The sequence below is a fragment of the Berghia stephanieae genome, chromosome 11, assembly GCF_034508935.2.
Source record: "Berghia stephanieae isolate SIO BIC M18660-M18661 chromosome 11, UCSD_Bste_1.3, whole genome shotgun sequence".
NCBI lineage: Eukaryota > Metazoa > Mollusca > Gastropoda > Nudibranchia > Aeolidiidae > Berghia > Berghia stephanieae.
The window spans coordinates 29111289-29135315 of NC_088370.1; the positions used below are offsets into that span (position 1 = coordinate 29111289).

Below are 24027 nucleotides of genomic sequence, written 5' to 3' on the forward strand. Positions count from 1 at the left end.
TATATTACTCTTTTATCTTCGTCACACAGACTCAAAAACATGTGTTTCGTGTTCATATTCAACGATCTCCATTCATTGAAAAGTATTTTCAAAAGTTGGACGATACTCTATAAATTTCTACTTTCATAAGAAAAGAGTGCATCCTGCACAAAGTTGTTTACCATTGAAAGTTGTTTTTCTATCTCTCAGATTGTTCTCGCCGTGAAGATGTTCTACTAATGTTATGACTTATTTGTACGTCTTTTTACATATCAAGTATGAAGAGATCAAAGACTGATCATATCCGATCAACCATCAGTCGCTATATGAAGAGACGGCAATTTCACGTAAGTTGAAAAACAGACCCCACACTGACACTGACTTAAACTCAAACTCAAACTCAAACTCAAGCTGGACTCCTGAGTGAACTGCTCTTAAGAGGCTCTATGTGTGTGTGTGTGTGTGTGTGTGTGTGTGTGTGTGTTTGTGTCCCCGTGACTGACTATTAATTCAATTATCACTTATCTACATCATTAACCTGCAATAACTCACGTTGTTTTTGCAGATATTTATGAAAAGAATCTGACCCATTTTGGTTTTTGTTGGTTATCCAAATCCAAATCTGCGGAAAAGACGACAGAGTACAGGGGATGAACTCCCTCTCTCACTCATTTAGATCAAGACTTTGTCGATTACTAATGGATTGCAAAAGGCAAAAGATTAAAATTAATTTTGTTATCATCCCATTTCCAAATTCCATTCCAAAAATCGCAAAACTAGACTAGACCTGTCTAGTTTATCATCAATATTCTTTTTTCAGAACAGAAATGTGTATGAAAGACATAGCTGCTCTGTTTTCATCAATTATTGTAGAGAATGAGAAATTCAATGTACTGAATTGCTCACCATTTTATATATCCAAATAGAGAAACTGGACTGTTAGGATTCAAAATTAAACAGATAAATTTTGCATGTGTACAATTTAATATTTTATTAAGGAAGTGTCAATTGCCAAGGAGTGAGTCCTTGGTAGTTGACGGTTCATCAACTGCCAAGGAGTCAAATTGGAACTCTTCAGCTGCTTGTGGTGATTTCAGTCGAGCCTCCATTTGCGCGCATACGAATCTCGAATCACGTCACTTTCTACTTTCTTCCATTTCCATTCACTCATTCCTTGTCAATCGTTGTGGAAAGGATCGAGTCAACACTTGTTGGCATTTGTTTTTCATTTTTATGTCTTTTCACGAATTCCAAGACAAGTTAAAATAATATCAAAACAAAAATTACTGTTGATATCGAATTCAGCAAAAAAAAAACAACAACAGAATGCCGAAGTAGTAGTAAATCCCTGCCAAGTCCTAGATTAAAAAAGAAAAGTAAGATTTCCTTTATTTTAAAGGAAATATATACTGCACATCGTCTTAATAAGGAACAATTAATGTAAAACATTTGTGCAAGCAACAGGATCAATCCGTGGCAGTTAATAGTAAATAGTTGAATCAACTGGCAAAGGTCCGTGACAAAAAGAGGAAATATGAGAGAGAGAGAGAGAGAAAATGACAGGGAGAGAGAAAGAAGAGTAAAAGAGAGTATTAATTAATATTAATAACATCACTCTGTGGCAATACATCACTTCATGACACTTAAGGTACTCCGTGGCAGTTAAAAGTAAAAGTACACATGCATAGTTGATGAAAGGACACGGTCCTTGGCAATTGACGATTTGACAACTGTCAAGGTCCTTGGCAATTGACGCTACTTTTTATTAAAGTTGGAATGCCCGGGACTCTAAGGTACAACTGAAAACAAACCAGGAAAGCTGCACAACTTTCACTTAACTGCCATGATAATGATTAAAAATCGTCATTTTAGTGACTTGATAGAGGTCAATTTGTTTCTTTCTATGGTTATTAATAAATCTAATTCAAGGAGAGCAATTACGTATGTTTACTACTAATAGTCATTGAACTGGCGCCTGTATATGGAATTTCTCCATAACCAGAGGAATTTTAATGCAATAAATAAGCCAGTATCTAACTCACATGCAGATTAAAAATGAAATTCGCTTGTGGTCCGCAAGTTCAGTCTCAAATTTCATAAAACTAAACATCATAACAAAACAAACAAAATTTCGAGAATCAGATTTTTAGAAAACCCAGCTGTGTTGCTTGTTGCTAAATTAGTAGCAAGAGTCAAATGGAATGGAAGCATCAATTACATTAAAAGGAAGACAGAGGATGCAGACGTTTTGGGTTTTCCCCTTTATCAACAAAACATGAAGAATGAAACACTAAAGACAAATGAGAGATGAGAGGACGGTGTTGTTAAGGTGAATAAACAATGTGGAAACCCAAAATGTCCAAAAATCATCTGTCTTTGTTGATGAAATTGAATCCTCCATTCCATTTGTTTTTGTTTTGTTTTTTTAGCTTTAACTTTAAGCATCAAAGTTTCATTGTGTTGCTAAATGAGTACCGTTGTACTCAGGTTAAGTTGAGGTCAAGAAAAAAAAATAACTCTCAACAAATAATGCTGAGAAGTAATTTTATTCTTGGAATTTTATGTATAGAATTATAAAATATCAATTGATAATTTAGCTAATTAGAAAAAGAAAAATGTTTTGTCCTCATCGCCCCTCAATGTGCATTGGTTTTGGTGTCGTGTCTTATCCTTTTTCACGGACGGGTACATGTGTATGAATGGACTCACATATTAGGTCCACAGACTGGCTCCCCCTCTCCTTCTCTCTCTCTCTGTTGACAGTTGAAGGGGTGGCTCTGTAACGAGTGGTCACAGCATGCAATAAAGATATGCATAGGGACCCAGTCTATCAATAGCATCTTTATCAGTCACCGATTGCTGATAACCTCACTAGCGAATCAAGATGTCTATTCTGATCAAGAAAAGTCCTTGCAATTGATGTCAAGCTGCAAATCTTTGCTGATACCGACAAAAAGATGATGACAACCAATGGAAATTGCTGCAAAGTACAGGATTCCCCACAACAGTCTGCCAACAATACTCAAGAACTAGGACAAGATTGAGACCAACAGCCATGAACCATAAAGGACTTGCATTAAATGAGGCCATTGACAGAGTGCTGTCATGATTTAAATAGAATAATAATAATTGAGATTTTATGTAGTGCAATATCCACTAAATATGCTCAAAGCGCTTTACAAGGGGTCCCTGTCCAACAGCAACATTTAGCATTTAGGACAAGACATGACGCCTGTTAGGCGATATTATTATTTTTTTTTTTGGACAGAGAAAATGGCCAGGTACTCATTTTACACCTGAATACGGTGAGAGAATGAGTTTAAGAGTCTTTTCCAAGGACTCAACTATGCACCAACGAGGTTCAAACCCATGACCTTCCGATCCTAAAGCGAGTGTCAAACCGCAAGACCACATAGCAGATTTAAATTTAAGCAGGTGAGAGCTTTAGATGCACAGACTTCTGGCGCCATGATCTGCGAGCAGATGAAAATCATTGCAGACAAGCATGGAATGGAGCAATGGTTGACTCAACAGTGTTGAAGGGTGAAAGAGCGACTGGTAAATCCATTATCAACAGGAAAAAATTATACATTCTAATGTGTGTTGGACTTGTCAAATCACAGGCGCTGGTCCGCACATCTCATCATTATGTATACACGGGTCTCACCACACACCTTTTTACACCATGTTGAGAACTACAGATTAACAACACCCCTGGATAGAGACATAATTTTCAGTCCAGTCTGTCGTATTCAGGTGCACTGTCTGATATATATATTATATATAACTTAATATATATATAGTATATAATATATATATATATATATAAAATATATATATATATATATATATATATATATATATTATATATATATATATATATATATATCTACACCTACCCCGTTTACCCCATTCTCCATAGATTATTTTCCAGAAGCATACAAAATTTTAGAATTATGTACAAAATTAAAATGATGTACCATTGTTTGTCACACTGTGTATTATTGGGGATGAGTCAAAAAGTTTATTTTGAATGTTTATTTTATAAAAAGACAAAGTAAAACTTATTTAGGATACACAAATGCAGTTTCTTCCAGTTACCTGTTCCAATTTGAATTTTCTAAAACGTTTTCTTTTATTTCTTTTTGTAATTTGTTGTGTTTTTTGGGTTTTTTTCTCCAAACAATAGGAAAGTGAAATGCCTTCAAAGAGAGATGGGAAGAAGGTTCAAGACATCCCCACCATGTCTGTCCAAAAAAGAATGAAGTTACAGACAAACCTGGAAAACACTCTATCATTGAGCAGTATATCGGGAGATACGACGGCCTGTGACCAGCAATATACTAAGTATGATCTAATAGTAATAAGCAGACTTGCAAACAAGCATGATTTCTCATATGTCAACTCTCTCCTTACCGATCATTTACAGTAGTCTCCCAAAATGGCAGCTTGCCCAGCAGAAAAATTGTTTGTTTTTTTTAAAACTCAAACTAGCTATCTACAAAACAACTTTATGTTCTAAGTAATTCTTCAACCTTTAAAAAATCTGAATTTTAAAAAATGTATATTGTGTCGTAACAAATGTGACAATTTTGATGCAGGTGGTAAGGAGAGGGTTAATACGCTTTGAGATCCAAAACATGATAATATCAGACCTTCCAACTTGGAAATCGAAAAATTCGTAATTTTTAGGAGGTAAAAATTGTAGTCGCCATAGTTAACATAAGTTAACCTCCTGGTCTTTTGGTCAAAAGTTTTAGGCCTCTAAAATATTTAATTGGAAATGACAATTCATTAAATTATATTTGCAAAAGGTCTGGTTGTGTCTAATGATCAGAATAGATGTGCTTTAGAACTAGTACTATATTAAGTAACTATGATTAGCTATGTTATTTTTGCATTAGATTTGGGCTTGACTGACGGACAGGTAGATTTTTCCTCCTTTTTGACAAATCGTCATTATCATCACTGTTTAAGAGTGATGCCATTTGATGAAGAGAAGCTGTGTACAAAATATTTTCATATAATATGGTCTTTACGATAAACACTTTCAAGGTTTTTTATTTATTTATTTGTTTTATCAGGCATCTCTGAATTATTCTCATATTTTGAACTTTTATTTTTTATTTTTCTTTTTTTTTTGGTGCAATCACAGATTAAAGATGTTCATTTCTGGTGCTATCAAGCCATATGATGCTCTTCTACAACCTGTACTTTATCCTATTTTTGTTCATATCTATTTGGAGATGTTGTGCAATGGTCATAGAGTCCCAGGTAAGACAATTCGGATTGTCCAGAAGTTTTCCTTGCTCACAATATTCCAGTTAATAGCCTGGTTCAATTTTTTTTTTAAAGATATATAAAGCACAAAGGTCAGATGTTTAATCATTATGTTATTCTTGTTTTGTTTTGTTTTTTGTTTTGTTTTTTTTTACCTTATATTAGCTTAGTATTTTTACCAATTAGTTCATGATAATTGATAAATTTTTTTAAAAATATAATAATGACTGATGTGTAACTTATGATAATTTCCATTCAGGATCAATAAAGTATACATTATCTTATCTTGAAGTCAAAACCTGTTTTGAAATATTGAAATCTAATCAATAGGATACTAACAAAATATTAGAGATGGAATGGCTGTAGGATTAAATTTGAATCTTGGGCAGCTGGGGTTGATTATTTGTGGGGTTTTTTCCCTCCCATAGTGGACAGGGTATGATAAGATAAAATATACTTTATTGATCCTTTCTGGAAATAATAATTTAATATCACATCGATATGTAACAACACATTTCCACATTCTGCCCTGCAAAACTGAGAAAGAAAATGCCTACATTACACTGGTAAGATCAATCTCAGACTACTCAAGTAGAGTTTGGGACCTATCCTTACAATCTGATTCTGATATAAAACCAATCGAAGCTATACAGCGCCGCACTGCAAGATTTCTCTTCAATGACTACAGTCCCCCATAGTAGCATAACAGAAATAATCACACAGCTTGGATGGTCTTCCTTAGAAAGAACAACAATTAACTCCATTGTTCAAATTTACAGACAAAATGACGGCCATCTTACAAGAGCAACTAGACATACAATGAAATTCTTGCATTCAAAGAAAAACCCACTCAAAACCACAAAAATGCCAATATGCAAATTCAAACGTTTTCAAGTGTCCATTTGCATCCCACACCATCAAAGACTGGAACGCTGTTCCTGAATCATGAGCCAGTCATTTTTATGAATAGTTCTCACTAAATTGTATTAATCGGACTATAAACGTTCAAGCTTACACATTGTTTTGTGTATTGGTACGTTACATCTGGCTGGCAAATAACATTAATATTTGAAGATTGCTTATCCATTCCTTCTTTCTTTTCTTTTTTAAATCTTTTTAAATGGTCTATTAATTTTTTCTGCATATCATCTAAGTATAGTCAAAGGGGGTGAATGTCATTTTTAAATTGCCTTTTTACAGTTTTTTTTTTTTTTAATTTCTTCAACAGCCCATAAATTTTTGGAAAGGCATTCCGATACCTTTCAAGAACAAAGTCAAAGACAATTGTTGCATATCTTACGGGAGATGGAATCAAAGGCTGATGTTGTCTCTAGCAGAGAAATCTCAAAATATCGGTATGTTTTATCATTAACAGCTTCTAAAAAGAGCAATCATTTGAAGTAACATGTATGAAGTTTGCCGATTTCCCATATAATTTCAGAATTCAGAATATTAACTCTTTCAGCGACATTGGGCGCACTGTGTGGCCAGAGCAGAATCTGTTTTACTGGTCAGTGGCCGTACAGTGCGGCCGGTCTTGAAAGGAAAAAATAATAATATAATCCAATCCTACATTTCTACAAAAGTACTGTAGATTGAACCATTGGTATCATTTCTTTCATCAGAACCTTCAATTGGCTCTAGCGGGGTATTTTAATTGAGATTTTGTGCTGAATTTGAATGTCGCTTTGTTTTAGCATGTCATTCTCATGCTGCCTCAATCAGGTGTCAGCCATTTTGTGATGGAAATGCAAATGTAGCATCAGCGCTGAAAGAGTTTTAAAAACTTTAATATATTTCCCAATCACCTGGCGAATGGGAAAAAAAGGTGTGTACACAATATATCTTTTTAATGGAATTCAGATTTCAGATTGGGGTCGGCAGATGTGTCTGCATAAAGTTTCAGTTTAAAAAAAATAATAATAATTTAATCCTGAGTTTGCAACTGTTATTTTTTGTTTTCTCAATTTAGTAACATTTTATTGTCACTTTTTGACACAGAGAGCACAAGTTTGTTCTAAACATAACACAAGCTGCATTGGATTACATAATGAGGCACTTAAAGGTAAGAAAACCATTATTTTTTTATTATTTTTTTTTCAATTATCGAGTTCAGTGAGATGTAAATCTTAGGTCTAGGAGTATAATGGTGCTTGACACTTTTTTGGCTAAACCTTTGATCAGCAGTAAGGCATTAAAACCCAATTAATACAGATAATAAGGTAGCTTTTACGATCACCCATAATGCAGCATATTTCCTCAATGTTAGTAGAGGGAATATCCGTAAATCCAATGTACAACATCGGGTGTCAGATTGTCTGGAGATTTGTGCCACTTTGAACATATTCACTTTTATTGCTGGTATTTCCTTTGATCAATAATCAACTTTTCTAACTGCTGAAGATAACAGAGGCAAATTTAGCGCACAAGTAATCGAAATCAACAGAGGTTAAAAGTTCTTCCCCAACAAGTAAAGATTCCTGAATTATTTATAATGTGTAATTCCTCCTCCTCCTCCCCCTCCTCCTCCTCTTCCTCCTCCTCCTCCTCCTCCTCCTCCTTCTTCTTCTTCTTCTTCTTTTTCTTCTTTCTTCTCTTCTTCTTCTTCTTCTTCTTCTTCTTCTTCTTCTTCTTCTTCTTCTTCTTCTTCTTCTTTTTCTTCTTTCAAATAAATATGACACAAATTCCAATTTTCCTTCCTTTAGCTGAAGACCAGTATGATAGTTTTACAGTTGTTCAATAAACATATTCAAGTCAATGGTAAGAACATTCATACTTTTTTTTTTTTTTAATTTTTGGTCATGAAATATTGTGTCAATGAATGTTAAAGTATGAAAGAATAGCTTTAATTAATTGAGGAGTTAATAATACGTTGCTTCCTAAACTGCAAAGAAAAGAAATTATTACATTTTTTTTTAAATAGTGCTCTTTTGCATGGCATTGTTAGATCCTGTTACCTTGAAGGAATATAGATAATCCATCAAACGAGATGTCTGATATCAACAAGAATCACCCATGTTGTGTAAAGTGAGCAAATTGGGGGTTGATAATCTTGCCCAAGGAAAATAACAAAAGTGTCTAAAGCAGGGCTTGAACCCGGGAACTTCCAATAGTGAATGAGTTGCTTGATCTGTTAGATCTGGCAAAAAGTACTTTGTAATAGAAGAGTGTCCTATCCGAGGGATAACAAGTAATTGCTATTGTCTACCTAACGACTCTGAAGGACTACTACTTTAATTCAAAGGACAAATTCTAGAGCTCTATATCTGTACAGTAAATTGTGCGGCTATGTGGTCTTGTGGTATGACACTCGCTTTCGGATCGGATGTCCTGGGTTCAGGCCTCGCACTCGGCGCATAGTTGAGTCCTTGGAAAAGACTCTTCATTCACATTCTCTCACCGTACTCAGGTGTAAAATGAGTACCTGGCCGTCGACAGCGTTGTCTTTGTCCGAAAAATTGTAATATTGCCTAACAGGCGTCATGTCCCGTCTTACATGTTAAATGTTGCTGTTGACCAGGGACCCCTTGTAAAGCACTTTGAGCACATTTAGTGGATATTGCGCTATATAAAGATCAATTTTATGTTGTTTTTTTTTGTTTTTTTTTAAATTCTTCTTTATTGTTTTCACAACAGTCCAAGACGATGATGAATCTCATACCCCCAATGGTAAAATAGAACTCTCCCGAGTGGTAATGGATAAAGAAGAATTCAGCGTAAAGCAGGAAATAGGCTGTGAAATCAAGAAAGAGGCTGCGGGGGAAGAACGGGGAAGCCAAGAACAAAGTCTACTAGAGAAATTGGAGGCGGCCATCAAAGCTGTGGAGGCGATGCCTCCCAGTTTACCGTCCATTTGTTTCTACTCATTTCTCAACACATACCAAGGGTAAGGGGACGTTTGGACAAATAAAAACATGAGCTTTTTAACAAGGCACAATATCCATAAAATTTTGTCAAAGAATTTTACAAAGCATCTCAAGATAATGGGGGTCCCTATATCCCAACACTTTGGTCTTGTGGTATGACACTCGCTTTCGGATCGGAAGGTCCTGGGTTCGACCCACTCACCATACTCAGGTGTAAAATGAGTACCTGGCTGTTAACAGTGTTGTATCTGTCGGGGAAAAAAGTTATATTATCGCCTAATAGGAGTCCTGTCTCGTTCTATATGTTACATGTTGCTGTTGGTCAGGGACACCTTTTAAAGAGCTTTGAGCATGTTTAGTGGATATTGCGCTATATAAATGCTCTGTTTTGGGTGGTTTTTTGTTTTGTTTTTTAAACACGATCTTCTGTACGGCACAATATCCATTCAATTTGTTCAGAGCGTCTCAAGATAACGGGGTCCTAATATCTCAGTGTGGTAGAGCATTTGCTTCACATGCTGAGGGACTTCAATTCGATCGCTGGTCAAGTCTAAAAAAAATTTTATGCCCTTCCACCTCGTTCACCTAATTGTGATCGGGTAGCTTGATCTGTTTGATCTGGTGGAAAGTAATTTGCTATTGACTATATCATACTGTCCAAAAGGTTGCAAGCAATTGCCATGGTCCGTTTCACGTAATAGAAATTGGGATAAACTTGGACTCTATGGCTCTGAAGTTTCACTTTCTTTTTTTTTTTTTTTCTTTTTCTGTTATTACGCACAATGTGCATTAAATTTGTGTTCAAAGCATTCTACAAAGGGGTCTCAAGAGGACAGCCTCATTGAACATGTAGAACAAGATAAATGCCTTTTTTTCTTTTTTTTTTTACTATTTGTATTGCCAAGGTGTCTATTCCAGACTAACGACCACTTTGTCCCTTTTAAGATGAAAATCGTGATCGTGATGATTTTTAAACCAGAATTTATATAGGAATAGATAGAAATCTTCAGAATTAGATATCGTTAAAGACCAGATACTCATTTTACACCTGAGTACAGTGAGAGAATGTGAGTAAAGAGCCTTTTCCAAGGACTCATCTATGCCAGGGTTCCAAATGTCTGGAACAAGTTAGATAAAGAAACCAAAGAATCTCCCGAGTTCAGTAATTTCAGGACACTTTTGACAACCTTCCTATTCAGGCAGGCTTTGAGTGTAATAGTATTTGTGTTTTGTGTTACTTATTGTTAATATCAAATTAAGAAATTAAGGAGCAGGCATCTGTGTAAGATAAAGAACTGAACAAGTGTGTATGAAAGGTGCCAGACAAAGCAAGAAAGAAAAATACGAGAAAAAATCCATCCCAAAAAAATCAGTCGCCCTCGATTGGGGATCGAACTTCAGACCTTCTGATTACCTGTCGAATGTCGTCATATCATCGTTGCCTTTTTCACCCTGGGCCAGGGTATAGGCCACGGACAAACAGTTTCCATCTTTCTCTGTATATCAGCTTTTTTAATTCTTCTCCATATTCCCCACAGCCTTCCCCTTGATCTTCTGTCCTGAGGGTTCCAGTCCAATACTTTCTTTGTTATAGTGAAGTCATTCTTTCTAAGGGTATGTCTAATCCACCTCCATCGTCTTCTTCCTATTTCCTCTCCACTGGGTTTCTGCTGCATTCTTTTCCAAACTTCTTCATTCTTACTTCTATCCATCCATTTTATTCTGAGTAGCATATGCATACACCTGTTTACGAAAATATGTAGCCTCCTTATACATGCCTGCAATGAGTTCCAAGTTTCACATCCACACAGTAGGACAGACTTCATTGTAATGATAGCACGTCTGACAGGTAATCAGAAGGTCTGAGGTTCGATCCCCAGTCGAGGTTGACTGATTTTTTGGGATGTTTTTTTTTTCTTGTATTTTTATTTCTAGCTTTGTCTGGCACCTTTCATACACACTTATTCAGTTCTTTGTCTTGCTTATTGTTGCCTGTGCCTAAGAGCTTTTTGTGGATTACGCAGGCTTTATAAATCAAGTATTACATATCACAGGGCAAGCAGCCAGCTCTTAATTACAATCTCAACAAAAAATTATTTTCTTATCTCTTTTCTCAATGTTCAGGTTGACCTCAACGACAATTTCTCCAGACAGAACACGATTAGCCGGTACATTTGAAGACTCAACTATCAACGTGTGGAGTCTGGAGCCAGACGTGTTCTCTCCAGAGCCACCAGATGTAGATATCAGTCGAATTGCTCTGGCCTCTGATTTTATACACAGCACAGAGCAAGAGCTCAAGGAGAAAATGCTCACCAGGTGAACTTAACTTTTATATATATATATATATATATATATATATATATATATATATATATAAATATTTATTTATTTATACATATGGTAGCATCTGACAGGTAATCAGAAGGTTGATTGATCCAGTAAGTCGACTATTTTTTGGGGTATATAAATATTGGATATATTATTTATAATATGTAATAAGTATATGAGGCTGTACAAAAGGGCCGTTTTTGTGACATTCACCACAAAATATATTCTATAATAAATTATTTGGATAAACTAAGGAACAAATTTCATCAGTTTCTATCAATTGAATAATGTAAAATAAAACAAAAACTGGCAATCTAGCTTCAATAGAATAACAGAAATGGTTTCTCAGATGTTCAAGAAATTGTGGGCAGAGAATCAACTTTTGTCCACACTTTTTCCTTTAAAAATTTATAAATACTAAAATTTGATGCTAGATCGTCAGTTTTTGGCTTATTTTTCATCATTTATTCCCCTACACACACACACACACACACACACACACACACACCAAAGAATGATGAAAAGCGATTTTTTTCCTAAGTTTTTTCCCAAATAACTTCATAAAAATGACCTTTCAGCACAGTCATATATATGTTTTCACTGTGACCTGATGTAATTTCAGCCATAGGGTGAAACTAACCCATTTCATTACAACAAAAAGAAAAGTAAATCAAATTACTACATTATGTTGTCCACCAAGAGAGATAAATACAACCCTCGATTAGCCATCTCATTTTTCTAAAAATAAAAAAGACTTTGGCTAAAGTTTGCAGGGAATTTTATCAACAAGTAATCAGTTTCAATTGAAATATGAGGTTGTGTTTTTAACATTCGCCACAAAACTATTCCAGTACTGGGTCATTTTGGAAAACTATGGATTGTTTTAGTGGTGCAAACTTTTTGTGTAAAAAATTGCTTATTCTTATACATTTTCACTCATTGTACTCATTTTGCTAAGTATCGTAATCATTATTTTATTTCTATCATTTAATCATTTTAACAATCATGCACTCTTTTAGTGTACTTAAAAATTTTATTGTTTCTTGACCCAGAAGTTCATATATAATTCCAAACACAGAACATTTCTTGCTCTAAACCCATCTTCAGCTAAAAAAAAAAAGCAATGAAGACATAAATACAATTTTTAAAAACCAGAATCAACAGCATAGAAATATTCGGCGCGTTGTGCCGTTGATTTGATTTTTTAGAATTATATTTATGTTTTCATTGTTTTTGGGGGGTTTTTCTTGTAGGATGAAAAAAGGTTTTGAGCCCGAAATGTTCCAGGTTTAGTGTTTTGTTCTTTTTTTTTTCATAAAGCTGTCGTTATAATCATTCTTGTTGGGGTTTTTGTTTCTTTTGTTTGTTTTTTTTTTTTAATTTATGGCTATTTTTCATACCTCATCATCGTATGCGTTCATGTGGCATTATCCCTTATTGATTGTTGACTGTATGTAGCAACTGCCTGTTTTCACTCTTACTTATCTTTTTCTTTTTTTTTTTTTTTTTTCAGAATTAACACCAGTACTGAGGTGGCCAAGTTGGTTGGGCATAGGAGTAATGTGTTCAAGGCACAGTTCTTGTCTCACAGCAATCAGTATGTTCTGTCATGTTCTGCTGATAGGACAGGTGAGAATTCTGCCTTGCCGTGCACAGATTTCATTTGTATATCTAGGGCAGACCTGCCTACTATTACGAAATATTCGTAGAATTTTGGCTAAAAAATTCAGAACAATCATCTCTATATCATTAAAACTTACTGAAAATGAATGTTGATGCCAGACTACACGATTTTAAGAAATTTGAAGTGTTATTTAATCCTTGTGTAAGTAAATCGCTTTTGTTTGTTCATTTACAAAGTTTTGCTTCCTCCATCGATTAAGGAAGTAAGTAATGAATAGAAATTGACAGGTTTTTTTTCCTTCTCGTCCAGTGCGTCTGTGGGACATGAAGACTCAGTCCAATACTGTGATATACCAGGGACACAATTGGCCTGTCTGGGATTGCTGTATCAGGTAAGACATTAGAATGACAATATGTTACAGTGAATGACATAATCAGTCGGATGGTGAAAAGGTTTGAACTGAGATATTGCCAAGTTTAGTTAGAAGGTCAATTTTTATCTAAAATGAGTTCTTTGGTAAATATCAAAGCTTAATTTCATTTCTAAATATTTTTTACAGCTAGTCAAGTTGAAAAAGTATGAAATTTGATAAAAGTTGCTAGATACCTTTCCCATACATCTTACCATAACTTCATGAAAAATCATCCGATCTACTTCAAATAAAGATTAAAATGCTCTGGGGAGCTTATTCTTTCATAAAATGAAAAAAATTTGCAAATCCAAAATTTTCACCTTCCGACTGATTATGTCATGCACTACTGACACATATTAAAAGGTTTGAGTGATGCACAAACAAAAAAAAAAGTAGTCTTCAGGGGCCATTTGGCTCATTAAACCAGAATTTATCCTGGTTTCTATAGTATGAATCGGACAAAAAATAATCACCCCCTCTGGAACAGCACCAGATATAATAGGAAAGATAAATACAAGATAAAAAAAGAAAGAATTTAATATCACCGTACCCCGATAGTCGAGGCAGGCTGATTTTTTTTTTGGGGGGGGGGGTTCTTGTATTTGTCTTTCCTGTTTCATCTGGCACTGTTTCATACTCACTTTTTCAAATATTCACCTTACACCAGTGCCTGCTCCCTAATTTCTCATCTACATTAATTGCTTTTTCAATTTTTCAATTTAAAATTCAACTTGAGGGTTTTTAACCAGTTCCCTCTGTATATTGGCTTTCATATTCTATCCCTCGGTACCTTACAGAACTTGTGTAAAGAAATTTCTGAACACCCGACCTTTGCATTCCTCAGATAACCCCCCACTCCATTTAGCTGTCCCACGCATTTGCACAGAGGTTCTTTCCTCATTTTTGTTCATTCTGGATCATTCGGCGAATCAAATCATTCTTTGTGTTCCAGAAATCCTTAAATGTTGACATCCTTTATACATAATTTATGAAAAGGGTTTTTATATTGATGTAAATTGCCAATATCTTGTGGAAAAGTTGCATTACAGAAGAGTCTATAATTATTATTAGTCATAGTATTATTATTATTATTATTATTTATTATTAGTAGTAGTAGTAGTAGTAGTAGTAGTAGTAGTGTATTAGTATTATTATTATCATTATTACTCTTACTGTTTTTGTTATTACTGTTATTATTATCATCGCTGTTCCTATTTTTATTACTATTATTATTATTATTATTATTATTATTATTATTATTATTATTGCTCTTACTGTTATTGTTATTATTACTATTATTTTTATTATTATTATTATAATATGACATTTATCTTTATTTCCAGCCCATCAGATTCTTGGTTTGCCAGTTGTTGCCACGACACCACAGCCAAACTTTGGTCTTTTGACAGGACCTATCCACTCAGGTCATTTGTAGGACACACATTTGACGTTGATGTAAGTGATAGATAGCAATGTAGATTGTAGATGATTTTTTAAAGATGAATTTGAAATTTCAAACTTACCGAATTGTTTGAGGTCGTTTTGTTTTTTCCTTTTGGGTGCCGTGATTTCCTGCTGGATTAAAAGTAAGAGTCTTTGGTACTGCCCTGTGCGACATGTGGTTTAGTGGTATTACATTCATCTTCAGACTGGAAGGTCCTGGCTTCGAGTTCCACTCCAAGCGGTGCAAAGTAGAGTCCTGGAAAAGGCTCTTAATCACATGCTATCACTGTACTTAGATGTACCTGACTGTTAACAGCGTTGCCTCCGTCTGAAAAGAAAATGTAGTCCGACTTGTTAAATGTGTGTTGCTGTTGGCTTGGGATCCTTTGTAAAGCACTTTGAGCATGTTTGGTGGATATTGCACTGTAAAAAAACTCTAGATTTTTGTTTTTTAAATAATGAAATCACCTTTATAGGAATCTCTAGTTGTAAATAAATATATACGGCTACAGTTTTGACCATAGCAATGATGGTCATTCCTATGTCTGCTGCTCTCCCTCAACCCGGCTATGTAAAGCCTGCAGTTGCACTCAATTTCTCTCTTACTTGGGATTCTCTCACTCCAGACTCCCACTCTGAATTTCATAAAATCTATCCTTTGAGTAAACGTAAATTGTTTGATTTCTTGTTGATTTCTTAGTTTTATCTAATCGAGAAAATAAGGAGCAGGTTCTGGTGCAAGATAAAGATCTGAAAAAAAATGTGTATTAAATAGTGCCTGGCAAAGCGAGAGAAAAACAAATCAAGAAAACAACCATCCTAAAAAAATCTGTCTTCCTTGACTGGGGACTGAACCGCAGACCTCCTGATGACGGTCAGACGTGTTAACATTACACCACTGAGGGTCTGTTATATTCATTTTTGTTTATTACTTTATACTGATAAACGGTGTTAGTGGTGAAAGAAGGTTTATGCATAAGCGAGATAGCCGATGTTACGGTTGAATGAGTCAACACCTCTAAAATTCACATAACTATGTGGTCTTGTGTTATGACATTCACCTTCAAATCGGAAGGTCCTGGGTTTGAATCCCACTCCAAGTAGTGCGTAGTTGAATATTTGAAAAAGGCTATTTCTCTCAATGTGCTCCAATGTAAAATGAGTTCCTGGCCATTAACATCGTTGTCTCTGTCCGAAAAAAAAAAAAAATTGTAATATCACCTATCAGACGTCATGTCTCATCCTACTTATTAAGTGTTGCTGTTGGATAGGGGCACCGTGTAAGGCGCTTTGAGTACCTTTAGTGGACATATTGTGCTATATATATGCTCAGATTTTTTATTTTTAAAAATTTCCTTTATTTTCTTTGTTTCAGTGTGTAGAGTTTCACCCAAACAGTAGTTACCTGGCCACAGGATCTGGGGATAAGACGGTTCGATTCTGGAATATCAATGACGGCAGGACAGTCAGGCTGTTCCAGTCTCACAGAGGATCTATCCTGTCTCTGGCATTCTCTCCTGATGGAAAATTACTGGCATCAGCAGGTTGGTGGGGTTGTTTTGTTTTTTTGGGGGGAGGGAGGTGGGGAGGGGGGGTTGGAGGGTTATACACTCGCAGGGTTATACACTCACAGGGAAATGTCGAAAAAGTCGGGCCGGGCCTATTTTTTCGAGATTTCAGTGTTTTTGAGGTTTCCATGTTGAGTATTTTACAAAGGATATGAGGGAGGTAAAGGTGGTCTTGATAAAAGTCATATTATAATGATAACTCTCCGTTATTGTGAACTCTGTCAAGAGTTGATAATGAGATAATTCAATGTCCTTTTCTCAGCCATCTTTTACAAAATTATGAAGAGAGTTTTCACTGGTGTTGCGTTTAGTGCGTTTGACTTGTTCACTTGCAGTTATAGAAATGAAATGACAATTCCCACTGCTCGTGCTTGATAAAAAGTCAAAGCCAGCATATTGCATTGTGGATTACACACTCAGCACGCGACATCATTTCCTACGAATCCGGTACCTAAAATCACTATCACTCCTCACGTAACGCCCTCAGGCTAAAGAGACAGGAAGGGCATTACTCTCACACAGCTCTCATCCCACCTTCCCCACCCCTAATTGTCTGTATCATTTTAATACGTAACAGTTACTGCCTAAGGCCCCACGATACTGGTCATTTTGCTGTGGTACTGGCACCTCAGATTAAGTACCATAAAGTCATAAAGTGAGGTAATGCTGGAGTGATTGGTGGTGTGTGTAAGACGCTGGTCAAACATGCTTCGCAATTCCTCCTCAGTTCAACATACATACATACACGCATAATATATGCTACACATGCAGGCGTAACACATTAACTGTCACTTAGTGCTACGGGGAGAGCGATTGCATCTTTCGTTTCCGTTCAACACAAATAATTTTTTTTTTTAAAAAGAATTCAGCTGATCGCAAGGGAATATCCAGTTTGTTCGAGATTTCCGTGTTGGCCCCTGAAACTCTTCGAGATTTTCATGTTACCAATACTAACAAAATAGAGGGATTAAATCGGGGAATTGTACCAAGTTTGAGATTTCCGTGCTCGAGTGTACTTCCATCTGCCAGTCTCACAGAAGATCTATCCTGTCTCTGACGTTCTCTCTTGATGGAAAGTTACCGGCATCAGCAGGTTGGTGAGGGTTTTTTTAGGGTGTATAGAGGGTCTTCTTCTTTGGAGAGAAAGATAAAGGGAGTAAATGTGACTTCTATATAAGGAAACAACACAAAACAAACGACGTTTCAGCCTTTGACCTTTCACTTCCTAATCATCAAAAAAAAAAAGATTTTAAAAGAGAGCAGTTGAATAGAGAGACAAAACACTATTCAGGTGTCAGTCATGTTGAGAAGAAAATATTTGGTTACACGTGTATGGAATGTGCGGCTATGTGGTCATGTGTTATGACACTCGCTTTCGGATCGGAAGATCCTGGGTTCGAGCCTCGCTCTGCGCATAGTTGAGTCCTTGGAGAATGCTCTTTATTCACATTCTCTCACCGTACTCAGGTTTAAAATGAAAACCTGATCGTGAACATCGTTGTCTCTGTCCAAAAAAAATTGTAATATTGCCTAACAGGCCTCATGTCCCGTCCTAAATGTTAAATGTTGCTGTTGGCCAGGGACCCCTTGTAAAACGCTTTGAGCACATTTAGTGAATATTGCCCTATATAAAAGCTCAATTTTTTATATTTTTTTTTAATTTGTATTTTTTAACTTTCAGGTGAAGATCGTCGTATTCGTGTGTGGGACCTTGGATCCGGCCAGGTGCTGAAAGAGTTACGCGGACACAGTGACCTCGTTTACTCCCTGGCCTTTGATGAAAGTAGTGCTGTACTCGCATCTGGTGGGGCTGACTGTTGTGTTCGTATCTGGGATGTCAAGAAATCTCATGATGCACCTTTGTAAGTTCATTAGAACGGTGGGGGGGGGGGGGGCAAGGGGGAGTGTGTTAAGAATTGTTGATGAAGTCTTTTATTTACAATTGTTGAGTGGTTTTCCAAAACTCGTTATTGGCAGTTTTTCTGATTTTGAGAAATTGAGAATTTTTTTCCCCCTAGACTCTCTCTTTGAGCCAATTATTTTATTGTCAATAAACGTCAAACTTGTATCAATTTTAAGGAAAATCTTGTATAAAAATGGATTCTTAAAATTAAGGTTAGGTTTCAATTTAGTTATTGAAGGCAAAATCTCAAAAAGTGGAAAAATTTATTTAACTGCTTTTGGAAAACCACTCTCCAATGATGCATTGGTGATAATTTCCAGCTGGAATATTTTGTTAACACAAATCAAGGTCATCCTTTATTTTAAAATTTAAATTTAGCGTTTATATAGCGCAATATCCACTAAACTTGCTCAAAGTGCTTTACAAGAGGTCCCTAGCCAACAGGAACACTTAACATGTTGGACAAGACATGATGCCAGCTAGGCAAAGTTATATATATATATATATATATATATATATATATATATATATATATATATATATATATATATATATATATATATATATATATGTGTGTGTGTGTGTGTGGCGCTCAGAGAAAACCGGGTCAAAGTCGCTGAGAATGTAACGCAGATACAAGCAAAAAATGCTCGATGGACTTTATTTGGCTATTTTGGGTTTATGGTAGAAATCAGAAGGCCATCATATTAACTTTCAATTCACCAAGTATAAAGCCATAAAGTGGCTTCTAAATACTTTTAAAATCGTTTTTAATAAACTTACTTCTTTGTCTAAGGATGAAGGTAACAACCAAAACCCTAGTTCAAAATATGATTTTAAACTTCCAAGTTTCGGGCTTCATTTTCTTTATCCTTTCGATCACAAACCTCATCTGTTTGGTATCATTCGAAAGGTCATGAACTCAGCTGTTGAATGGGTTGCATGAATTTACTACGAATTCCATTCCCACGATGTTTTGCGCATGAGGAGACTCTCGTTACACGAGAAGCGAAAATAGTTCTCTTTTACTATCACCTCTTACGCACAAAACTAACAAATAATGTGTTTTAATTACTACATAGCATCCCATTGAACATTTACCAATATATTTGATATCTTTTTTCACGTTCTAGTGTGTTTTAAATTTAAAACTGTCGTAGCTTTGTGATCTGAGCGGCAACTTTCGCTTCGAAACTTGTAAAAAACGGCGACTTCCAGTCAACAACTTGCGAGACTTCGTAATCTTAACAATGATGATTCCGTTGTTTTATCCGATTTTATATCGGATTATATTCCTATCTTGTCTTTAATCATTATATTCATTTTACTATGATCAAGCAAGCTTTGAATGGTTGATATAGCTTACTAATGGGGTTTTAAGTGCCGTTGCTGTGAAAAAAACATTACTCTGACTTTAACTGCTAATTTTCTCAATTTCCCATTTCTGCCCCCCTGCGGACATAAACACCCATATCTTAGGATCTAATCAAGATATCGAGGTAAAATGAAGAACATATTGCTCAGTAATGTGTTGGCCTTTGGCCTATACCACCAACTCAATTTTGAAATATCGTAGGTTTGACCCTGTTTTCCCAGAGCGCCACACATATATATATATATATATATATATATATATATATATATATATATATATATATATATATATATATATATATTATTATATATATATATATATATATATACATATATTTTTTTATTTTTTTTTGACATTGACACACATTTCTGAAATCCGTCGTACAGAATGAATGGCGGATCTAAAAATATCTCCCATCTTTACTCTGCCCTTTGCCATATTTTTTATGACTAATACTGAAGGTAACCCCAGTTGATCTAAATCGAATCCACCAAGTGGAAGGGGGTTTTCATACTTGCCAACCCTTCTGCTTTTGGCAGAATCATTCCTAATTATTTTCATGCTTCCTTTCCACCCTTCCGCCATTGTCTCTAAAATTCAGATTTTTAAAAATAATGATAATAATATGAAAAAAATGGAGGAGGGGAAGGAAAAAGGTGAAAAGAATATACTTTTAACGATTCCCAATCTGGATGTTAATAGGAAGATGAATTGGACTCCCGTTCCCTGTTTAATTATCTAATACATGTTATCATTTTCCGGCTGTGCCAGAATACTGTATTTATATGTTTGGTGGTAATTTTTATTTATCCTTTGGTGACAAATTCCTATTTTTTTGTCTCAAATTACTATTTTCTGAGGTTCTGATTCCACTTTTTGGAATGTGAAGGGTTGGCAGCTCTGGGTTTTTTTTCACCTCCCATAGTGGTTGTGTAGTTCTCCCCCCCTATATCTGTTTTCCAACTTGCTTTCTGTCTTTGTCTTGGAATGAGATTACTTAGTTTTGTCCTGACCCCGGCCAGAGGGAAACAGTCAAATGTATTGCTATTGTTTATTGGAGATTTTTTTTTTTTCCTTGTAAACCGTTTCTCTTCATCTGTTCCATATTTGAACCATTCCCCTTTATTTTACTTTTTATCCTGTGCTTTTAATCGTAAATCTAGAATTTCTTTTTATCATCCAACCCTGAGAAACACAAACAAACAAATCCACCGAGAGTTCCAAACTTAATGATCACGAGCAAATGATGACGAGCTTTGCCATTTTTTAAATCAATTTGTTCCAAATTTGAAAGGGACAATGTATGAGTATCCATGAGTATATTTATATATAGCCCAGTTATAGTGCAGCTATGTGGTCTTGTGATATGACACCCACTTTAGGATTCGAAGGTCCTGTTCGAGCCTCGCTCAGCGCGTAGCTGAGTCCTTGGAAAAGGCTCTTTACTCACATTCTCTCACCGTACTTGGGTGTAAAATGAGTACCTGGCCGTTGACAGCATTGTCTTTGTCACAAAAAAATTGTAATATCGACTAATAGGCATCATGTTTTGTTCTACATGTTACATGTTGCTGTTGGTTGGGACCCCTTGTAAAGTGCTTTGAGCACATTTAGTGGATGTTGCGCTATATAAAAGCTCAATTTCTTTTTATTTATTTTATATAGCCCATATTCCACCAAATGCTTTTTAAAAATGCGAACCTCGGCCATTAAACAACGCTACATAATTAAAACAAATTGTTAGAAATAGGGTTTAAGATGTTTGTCTTTTAGACAGACTCGGTTCAAAGTTTATATCAATAATATTTCAGGGATTTTTTGCTGCTGTTAAGTTTTAAAACAGAAGTTTTCCACCCTTAATGCCCATTTTTTATTGTTGAAGCGGTGTAGAAATAAAGCTGAAACCTTCCTCTTTCAGACGATACCAAAGTTAGCTCTGTACGTTTTATAATGGCCGGGGTATTGATGCTTGTGCGGCTTTGTGGTCTACTGGTATGACACTCGCTTTCGGATCGGAAGCTCCTGGGTTCGAGCCTCGCGCTCAGCGCATAATAGAGTCCTTGGAAAAGGCTCTTTACTCACATTCTCTCACCGTACTCAGGTGTAAAGGAGTACCTGGCCGTTAACAGCGTTGTCTTTGTCCGAAAAATTGTAATATCGCCTAACAGGCGTCATGTCCCGTCCTACATGTTAAATGTTGCTGTTGACCAGGGACCCCTTGTAAAGTGCTCTGAGCACATTTAGTGGATATTGCCCTGAATGCTTGAATGACCAGGTTTAAAAATAGTCCTTTTCTTGACCCAAAATATATAGGGTTTTTCTCTGCCACAAAAATGACGTCTATTGTGGTACCTAATACTAATATAATTTTATGTCTTTTTTTTCTACCAGGAGAGAGGGTGAATCTAGTCCAGATCTGATCGGAGCCTTTCCAACCAAGTCAGCCCTTGTCTCCTATCTCAAGTTTGCTCCTTTCAACGTTCTCATGGCTACAGGAACAAGTTCTTGACACGATCCATGATAAAATAGACTGTTAAAAGTATTGAACAAAAATGAATATAACAGCTTCAAAAAAGAATTTGAAAAACAAAACACGGAACGTTTTTTCTCTGCCGTCCATTTGAGTTTTTAAGTTATTTATTTGATTTAATTGTTTTTTTGTTGTTGGCTAAAGAAAGATTTTGAGGCTGAAACGTTCTGTGTTTGGTATTTTGATCTGTTTTGGAGTTGCTTTATTCATTTTTTGTTTATTTCTTTTTACAATCCACAGCTTCTGGCAGCTTAGTAACTCTTTGGTCAAATAGATTATGTGGTGTTCAGACTACGTACTTAACTTTCAAGTTTATTCAAATCGAAGAATTTGTGTATGATTTACTCGACTTATTGCCGATTGCCTCCTTATCTTCGGACTGAGACTGGGACGCTTTGGCAGCTTCTTTGGTTTGTTGAGTACCGTCAACTGGTGTCACTTAGCCTTCAGGGGTGACTTTGCCTCTATAGATTTGGACAAACTGGATTATGCCTAGTTTTGTAACAGTTACTTCTTTTGATAAAAAATCAAGTCCTCTAATCAGGAAAATAATTGCAACAAGCCTGAGAATACTCAAAATGCTCCAAAACGGTTGAGGCAAGTCACCCCAAGAGGCAAAGTCACCCCTGATGACAGTAAGTTCTTTCCGTGGGTATCCATTCACTAAAAATAAGAGAAGCTTAAGACAAAATACACTTGAGTCGAAGCTCAGTGCCAACAAGTGTCAGCCATGATTTATGAGACATTGAGAAAAGGTGCTTTTTCTAATACTAAGAGATGAAGTGAGTAGGAAAGTGACAGAAGACAATAGAGAATAAAATATTTTTTGCGGCGGTGATGGGGGTTTGAACCCGCAACCTTACTGGTACGACAACTCCGCCTGGCCGGTGAGAGCGTGACTCTACTGTATGAGCTATCCACGATCCAAAAAAGATCGTCTCTAACTCAGGTCATTATTAGAGCTCTTTCTTTTTCTAACACTAAGCTGCTCGAAGTAGAAGTTGTGAACTGTAAAAAGTAAGAGAACAAAATACCAAATATGTCGGGCTCAAAACCCTTCTTTCTTTAGTCCAGCAATAAAAACGTGAATTTATCACTTAAATTCCAGACAGAGGGCAGAGAAATATGTAGCATGTCTTGTTGGTTAGTATGAGTATGAGTGTGGAGTGTGTTTGTCGTGTGTGAGGAGGGGGGGGGGTCATCGAATCAGTGTGTATGTGTATTGAGTGCAGTGTGTGTGTGTGTGTGGAAGGGGTGCGTGAAAGCAGTGTGTGTGTGTGTGGAAGGGGTGCGTGAAAGCAGTGTGTGTGCGAGTGTGAGGAGGGGGTGGGTCATCGAAGCAATGTGTGTGTGTGTGTGTGTCGAGTGCAGTGCGTGAAGCAGTGTGTATGTGTTTGGAAGGGGTGAGTGAAGCAGTGTGTGTGTGAGTGGGACTGTAATAATCTGCCCAGAAATTAACCCAACATGCGCTATATTTCTATCATGTTTTGAGATAATATTATTTGAAAACCTGTTGCTCTCCACCTATGTCGTGTTATTTGTGGGGTTTTTTTTCTGTAAATTTTGTAAATAAAATAATAGTAAATTTTTTGTCACACTGGTGTTATGTTTTTTATTCACTATGCACCTAAATAATTGAGCTTTATATAGTGCAATATCCACTAATTGTGCTAAAAGCGCTTTACAAGGGGTCCCCGGTCAACAGCAACATTTAAC

The 24027-nt window shown here is 35.9% G+C and overlaps 1 protein-coding gene across 2 annotated transcripts; it reads left to right on the forward strand.

The window, feature by feature from the left end:
- The first annotated feature begins 119 nt into the window (after positions 1 to 119).
- Positions 120 to 23906, forward strand: LOC144956684 (TAF5-like RNA polymerase II p300/CBP-associated factor-associated factor 65 kDa subunit 5L). 2 transcript variants are annotated; one of them, XR_013641999.1, is made up of 15 exons: positions 144 to 326; positions 4169 to 4326; positions 5135 to 5253; positions 6488 to 6614; positions 7261 to 7324; positions 7965 to 8019; positions 8896 to 9145; positions 11250 to 11444; positions 12970 to 13085; positions 13390 to 13471; positions 14836 to 14947; positions 16311 to 16479; positions 18185 to 18365; positions 22173 to 22745; positions 22932 to 23906. XR_013641999.1 is itself a non-coding variant. In XM_078887339.1 (14 exons), exons 1-14 carry the CDS (start codon positions 258 to 260, stop codon positions 22288 to 22290), a joined length of 1815 nt encoding a protein of 604 aa, XP_078743465.1. In that variant the 5' UTR covers positions 120 to 257; the 3' UTR covers positions 22291 to 23906. The 2 variants fall into 2 exon arrangements, 1 of the variants encoding a protein (XP_078743465.1); XM_078887339.1 differs by having other exon boundaries at positions 120 to 326; positions 22173 to 23906.
- The last annotated feature ends 121 nt before the right edge of the window (positions 23907 to 24027 follow it).

Excerpts from the sequence above, each read along its gene's own strand:
- LOC144956684 (XM_078887339.1), top strand. The coding sequence starts at position 258 with ATGAAGAGATCAAAGACTGATCATATCCGATCAACCATCAGTCGCTAT. Across the intron at positions 11,445-12,969 it reads AAGGAGAAAATGCTCACCAG|AATTAACACCAGTACTGAGG; the intron begins GTGAACTTAACT and ends TTTTTTTTTCAG. Across the intron at positions 14,948-16,310 it reads GACACACATTTGACGTTGAT|TGTGTAGAGTTTCACCCAAA; the intron begins GTAAGTGATAGA and ends TCTTTGTTTCAG.